The following is a 7,060-nucleotide window of genomic DNA, read 5'->3' as shown; positions in this document are numbered from 1 at the left end:
TAAAACGGCTAGTGCCCTTTTTAATAGTCATAAGTGATTTGAGGGCAATTAACCCCCCTCTCGCGCCCACCCTTTCCACAAACACATCCAATCAAAATTTTTAGATAACCATTTTGTTTAACGCAGTTGAAAGTTTAGGAAATTAGGTCTTTAAGGATGACAACCCATCCCCCACCAAAACCCTCAGGAACAGGGTTTTGAGTTATGCCCTGGGAGTATCTAAGGTTTTATTGAAAGTGATGTTGTAAAAACATCCAAAAGGGCTCATTAAATTGAAAATTGAAAGGGCTAGTGCCTTTTTAATAGTCAAAAGTGATTGAAGAGCAACTAATCCCCCTCTCACGCCCACCCTGTCCCCAAACACATCCAATCAAAATATTGAGGCATCCATTTTGTTCAACGTAGTCGAAAGTTCTGGAAATTAGGTCTTTTAGGATGATAACCCCATCAGAACTTTCAGTGCAAGGGTTGTAAGTTATGCCCTGAGGGTATATGAGGTTTATATAGAAAGTTGTTGTAGAAATTTCAAAAGGGGCTCATTGATTGGAAATTGAAATTCCCCTTTTTAATAATCGAAAGTGAGTGGAGAGTAACTAAGCCCCTCTCGAGCCCTCCATTTCCCCAAACACATTCAATCAAAGTTTAGAGATAGCCATTTTCTTCAAAGTAGTTGAAAGTTCTGGAAATTATGTATTTAAAGACTACAAACCCCTCAGAGTCCCCAGGGCAAAGGTTGTAAGTTATACCCTGGGGGCATATAAGGTTTTTAATGATAGATTGTCGTAAAAACTTCAAAAGGAGCTCATTCAATTGGAAATTGAGAGGGCTAGTGCCCTTTTCAACATTTGAAAGTGATTGGACCGTAACTAACCCCTCTCTCACCCCCACCAGTCCCCCAAAAATATCCAATCAACATTTTCAGATAGCCATTTTGTTCAGCCTAGTAGAAACTTCTGGAAATTAGGTCTTTGAGGATGACAACCTCCCCCCCGGCCCTCAGGGCGAGGGTTGTAAGTTATCCCCTGGGGGCATATAAGGTTTTTATTAAAAGCGTTGTCGTAGAAACTTCAAAAGTGCTCATTTGATTAGAAATTGAAATGGCTAGTGCCTTTTTTAATAGTTGAAAGTGATTGGAGAAAGGCAAACGCCGCTCTCACGCCCACCATTTTTCCAGACACATCCAATCAAAATTTTGAGATAGCCATTTTGTGTAAAGCAGTTGAAAGTTCTGGAAATTAGGTCTTAGAGGATGACAACCACCCTCACAGCCCTTAGGGTAAGAGTTGCAATTTATGCCCTAGGGCATATAAGGTGTTTATAGGAAGTATTGTCGTAGAAACTCAAAATGGGCTTATTCGATTGGAAATCGAAAGGCCTAGTGCCCATTTTAATAGTTGAAAGTAATTGGAAGGCTTGACATTTGTATAGTAAAGATCCAAAATAGCGTAAGGATATCCAAGCTATCAAAGAAAGTAATTTTTTACGAATGGTATCAAGTTTTTTATTTCAGGTCAACCAGAGGAGGTATGAAACTAAATTAAACAGTACTATTTGTGTCCAAGTTTTTAAAAGGGTTTATGTTGTTAAAAATTGCTGAATTTTTTTCCAGCATACAAACAGCAGGCCATACTATAAAGTTTTGAAAAACGAAAAGATTTAAAGTATTATTTGCTTTTTCTCTGAAAAGACTATGTCAATATAAAACGAACAGAAATTAATTTAAAAAACTTTTTCCACAAAATAAGTTTTTAAAGAAAAGTAGAAAACTCCATTAAACAAAAAATGAGCAAAAATAAAATAAAATAATCTACTAAGCGTGAAACTACCACAAATCAGCATCGATAAATAAATGAAACCCAAAACGAACAGAAATTGCAATAATTAACCGAGTCAAACTCAAAACGAGCAGAAATTAACATAAGTTGGTTATAAAACTCCTGTGCCTTCCCAAGGCCAGAACAAAATTGGCACTTTACTGAAAAAATACAAATGAATGTGCATTGTCAGTTTAATATAGATATACTGATATTTAGTAATAAAAATGTTAATATTATTTGATTTATTTAAGTTATAAAAGTAAAACATTTATATTTTTTAAGTAAAGTACAAATTTTATTCTGGCCTTGGGAAGGCATAGGGGTTTTGTGACCAACTTATGTTAATTTCTGCTCGTTTTGAGTTTGACTCGGTTAATTATTGTAATTTCTGTTCGTTTTGGGTTTCATTTATTTGGGGTAGTTTCACGCTTGGTAGATTATTTGATTTTATTTTTGCTCATTTTTTTTTTAATGGAGTTCTTTACTTTTCTTTGAAAAACTTATTTTGTGGAAACAGTTTTTCAAATTAATTACTATAAAGGGAAAATGTACTGCATAAACAAGAATAGAAACGTGAGTACCCGCGGTGGTGGGAGGTCAGGAGCAGTTGTACGTTCTCTATGGAAAAATTTACGCGGGTTCCATGTAAAGAAGGGGCATGAAACATAAGGGTGCAGCATATTTCGGTAATCCTTGAGTAAGATTCTTGCACTGAGCTAAGAAATAAAAAAACATATTTCTTAGTTAATTCCTTCCAGAAAAATTCCCTACTTATTGAATCTTCATAGTCACTTTCACTACAACTGTATTCCAGCAAACAAACGCACTCCCCTCCCCCCCCCCCCTAATGCCTGTATATAGGCTTAGGCAATATCACAAATTTTAAGTTTTTTTTATTTGCAATTTTTAGCATTTTGAACCAACTACTGGTAAAAAAAAAAAATCCCAACCAACAAAATTAGCAAATTCTAGGATAAAGCCTAGGGCATATCCAAGTATGAGAAGGGGGTGGAGCGTAATGAACTGATAAAATGTAATGCAGTAAGAATATTGTCATTATAGTGTTTAGCTAAGAAAGTAAATCTAGCAATAGTATTACAAATAATTCTATTTGGGGGCAATACTAATTGCCCCCAAGATTGCTCAATAGGGGCAATACTAATTGCCCCCCAATTGATTAATAAAAGAGTGTCCAATATGTTTTAATTACCAAACATTATAAAATATCATGTTAGAAAAACCAAAAGATCACGCAAGAAATTTCAGATAAAAAAAAATTATCAATAGGGTAATTTTTGAGATGAGATTCATTTATTGCTCGTGAAGCCATAAGTGCTTAGGTTTGTCGCTTACGTCAAAATTGCATTCACCATTCAGATTGAAATCAATTAAACAGACGCCAAGATTATTACAGGAAATCAAAATTAGCGGAGCAAAGAAGATCTTCTTCAATTACCAGTCCTACTTCAGACATGAAACTGTTGATAAAAGTGATCCTGTTTGTGTTCGCTATATCTGAAATAAGTTCTACCGTGAAGCCTGTGAAAAGACGTAGAAAGAGGTCAACCACCACAGAGTTTCCAGCAACGTATGAGTTGACAACATCTCAGTCAGCAGAAACACCTCCAGAGAGGTTAGACTTACCAGAAACAGCCATAAGTCAAAGAGTTACAGAATTATACCTCCGCATTCAGCATATACAAAGTGACATTCTTAATGCTATTGCTCAAAGAAAAACGATATTTTTATTACAGGAAACTTCTGAATCGCGCAGAAATACTTCACGAAACCTTCAAGAGCTCATAATAAATCTAGAAATTTTTGAGCAAAAACATTCAGAGTTATTAAGTGCACTGCGCAAGGATTTGCGTGACTGGGAGGGGAAAGTCAAATGCAATGGAAAGTCAACTGTTCTTGTAATAGACAATGGATTTTGTGCTTTTGGAAAAGGACATTTTGTTGCAGGTGCTATGACTATGGCTCATGATATAACCGTGGCACAATTTAATGATATTGGGTTCCCTGAGGTGTTATCTAGATTTCAAGAGCAATTGCTTGGAGTGAAAGAGTACGGTGGTAATTTTTTGTCAGTTTGGTCCGGTTTTGACTCATATTCAAATATAGGATTGCTCAGTTCAGGAAATCCGTCGTCTCTTAGAAGTGCATCGAAAGAAATTGCCCGCAATTTTCTAACCTTTTTGAACTTTGCCACAGAGTATAATATGACAGTACAACTACAACTATTTTTAAACACTGAATATGCTCATGAACTTACTTCTTTTCTTGTAAACGAACGCAGAGTGAATGTGTTTATAGAGAATGCGCTTATACCATTTGTAAGATACATAAGAGACCATGCTGCCTTCCATAGCTACAACTTATTTTGGCGCCAAGATTGGGCATTAGACTATGAGCGAAGTCGGTCAAAGAACCCCTGCTTATCTGGAAGTATTATCCACCAGATGAATACAATATATCAAGGGGCTGTATACCAACAGGCCTCTGAAGGTCTTACTATTGAAAAGTACCTTAGAACAATAAATAAAATGGCTGATGCTATTCATAAAACAGATGAATCCGCTCTTGTGACAACTACAAGTGAGAGCATTGCTTCCAACTCTGACATTAGAAATGCGGTAAATTTATATAAAGATGAGTGTCTACTTCGTGCAGGAAATCGAACAAAAGGGATATTAGACTTTTATACAATACATGAAGCAACAGATACAGGTGTTTATAGTGAAGTCAGCACTTTGAGATGGCCAAAGAGATATTATAACTTGACGAAGCCCACAGTAATTCAATTTTATCATGGCTCTGTCAGAAGATCCGGTGTTACAGGTCATGTGTATGATCAAATTAGAAACAGTGGGTATGATGGTATTGTGGGGTACTGGTATCAAGATCCTATTCATCAAGCTGATATATGGAGTGGTTTATTATCCTTGACATTTAACGCTACGGTTTGAAGAATAATTGCTATATAATCAATTTAAGTTTAAATAAGATATAGATAAGCCATCCAATGTGGTGAACTCAATGAGCCTGAGCTCATCAATCTCATTTTGAATTGTAAAGACCTTTTTATGAGGAATATAAATTTGTTTGTCCTTTTTTCAATTATATTTTGTCCTTTTTGCCAGTTTTTGGCATTTGAATTATCAGGGGCCGTAATCTGGCTTATTTAGTCAAATAAAAACCAGTGTCGTTAATTGGTGGGGGAAGGGCAGGGGGAAAATGCACCCCCTAAGTTTTTTTGCATCCTATATTTTTAAAATCCTTTTCGGGGTATTTTTTATCGAAAAGTGTCTTTTTCCCCTTAGATTTTGAAAAAAATTTTCCCCTCCATCGCAAATCATCGTAAATTGATGCTACTGACCAAAACCCTACAGAGGCTTTTCTTAATTTACTTCAACTTTATTTTATTATCCGGAAAACAAATAAAGCAAAAATCCATCACTTCCCACTTACATTTTCAAGAATTGGCACAACTGGAAATTCCCGAGATTCTATTACGAGAGAAATACAGCTCATGTTCAACAACAAAGCACGCTGGAAGTGCATTAGCGAAAGTAGATATTTTTATACAGTTGCCCTCAATTCCCGGAACAGATATGAATCCATCCTAGAGAAAAAACCGCCTCAATAAGAAAAAAGAAGCACATATCCAAATAGTATTTCAAGAAAATGAGTCAGATATGCTCGTATACTTCATAGATTATTCGTGAGCATGGAATTACTGAATGGAACTTGGTAGAGAGGGGAGTGTTGTCTTTTCTAGTTCATCACTTCAGAACTACCAAACAAATAATTATCGGGTAAAAAGTGTGAATCAATAAAAGACCACAGAATTTTAGCTCAGCGACTAAGATGCTTATTTTTATAACAAATTTTTATTGTTTTTTTTTTTGTTTTTTTTTAGTTCAATCTTGCCTTAATTAAGACAAAATTCTGAAAACCCGCGGCTCAAAATTATTTGCTTCTGTCCTTTTCATTTATTTAGACCTTCGATTGTTTTTTTTTTGTTTTTTTTTTAATGCATTTTTATTCGAATTTCTAAATTGTATATAAGTGTAGATTTATACTTTTGCTTTTTAAAAATCGAATTTTAAACTTTTTAAAAATGGAGGTTTTACAGATTTCCAAATGGCTAGCTTAAGAGCGTAAGTATGTATTTATGTGTAGATTATGTGTAGATTGAGTGTAGGTTTATACTTTTGATTTTTAATACTCGAAGAAATGTAAATTTTAGAGAATTCCAAGAACTGAGTTGAAGAGCTGTAATTTGAAGTTAAATTTTTTGGTCATATTAAGTAAACATCTTTGAAATTCAAGACACATGAGTAAAGTTTATATAACTATAACAACCTTAGAAAACAAAACGATTTTTATTTATATATTTGTTAATAAACAGAAAGAAGAACATGGACTAATGCAATGGGTCGAAAATTTTAGTCAAGCAGTGTCTGATGGACTTGGAAAATTTGCCCAGTTTCCTCCAAAAATATTAGAAAAAATATTTTGCTAGTCAATGAATTGTGATTAATGTTTGCTCTTTTGCACTCAACAACCCACGAAGAGCTTATAATGGTAATTAAAGAACTGTTATAAATCAATAAGATTGGCTCAATGCTAATTAATTTTGTTTGTACCGACTTGGGCTGAAGTTAAGCTTCAGTTTAGCTGAAGTTAAGCTTCAGTTTAGCTGAAGTTAAGCTTCAGTTAAGCTGAAGTTAAGCTTGAAGTTAAGTTTGGTGCTATTTTGGCCCTCTTCAATTAATTTATTTTATTATTACCTTTGTTCTATTGTTTTCTTGGTTGATAGTGACCTTTAAATGCCCTGTTATTTTTTTTATAATATTAGAATATTTAGGGTGTCTAATGATTGACTGCTGGAGGTCAGAGCCATTCCTAGGGCTTGTGGTGCCCGGCAAAAAATTTATTACAACGCCCTTTTCCGATTCAAATGTAAGCAAAAAGGCCGAATCAAAGTGAAAATTTTGGCCAAAGGGGGCAATATTCCAGCCACCCACCACCTAGTTACAGCAATCAGGGTGGCTGAGCCATTTGCTCCCCCTCCCCCTTAGGAACGGTTCAGCTGGCAGCTGATGTATTTGATTATTTAGCTTAGATAAAACTTAATAAAAAAAAAATCTATAAATTCGTAAGGAATCATTTAAGGGAAACTTGAACTTCTTGGGAGGGTGTAAAGATGGATGTTTTTAATAGATTAGCATGGAGGA

The 7,060-nt window shown here is 34.9% G+C and overlaps 2 protein-coding genes across 5 annotated transcripts in view; one reads left to right on the top strand and one right to left on the bottom strand.

Annotated features, from left to right (window-relative positions):
• Positions 1 to 7,060, bottom strand: part of rsh (Rap GTPase activating protein radish) — a 263,202-nt gene that overhangs the window by 138,394 nt on the left and 117,748 nt on the right. The gene's annotated exons all lie outside the window — the stretch shown is intronic.
• LOC148949245 (uncharacterized) overlaps positions 1 to 7,060 on the top strand; it is a 16,991-nt gene that overhangs the window by 9,617 nt on the left and 314 nt on the right. Inside the window, exon 5 of the mRNA XM_089093534.1 lies at positions 3,214 to 7,060. This exon is cut by the window's right edge and continues 314 nt beyond it. Coding sequence (XP_088949660.1) covers positions 3,214 to 4,786 — 1,573 coding nt within the window. The 3' untranslated portion in view covers positions 4,787 to 7,060. The remainder of the gene's footprint in view (positions 1 to 3,213) is intronic.

Source organism: Artemia sp. Qi Xiang Cuo, chromosome 8 (genome assembly GCF_049724085.1).
Source record: "Artemia sp. Qi Xiang Cuo chromosome 8, ASM4972408v1, whole genome shotgun sequence".
Classification (NCBI taxonomy): domain Eukaryota; kingdom Metazoa; phylum Arthropoda; class Branchiopoda; order Anostraca; family Artemiidae; genus Artemia; species Artemia sp. Qi Xiang Cuo.
Note: the sequence above shows the minus strand (reverse complement) of the source record. Positions and strands in the feature narration are given on the sequence as shown.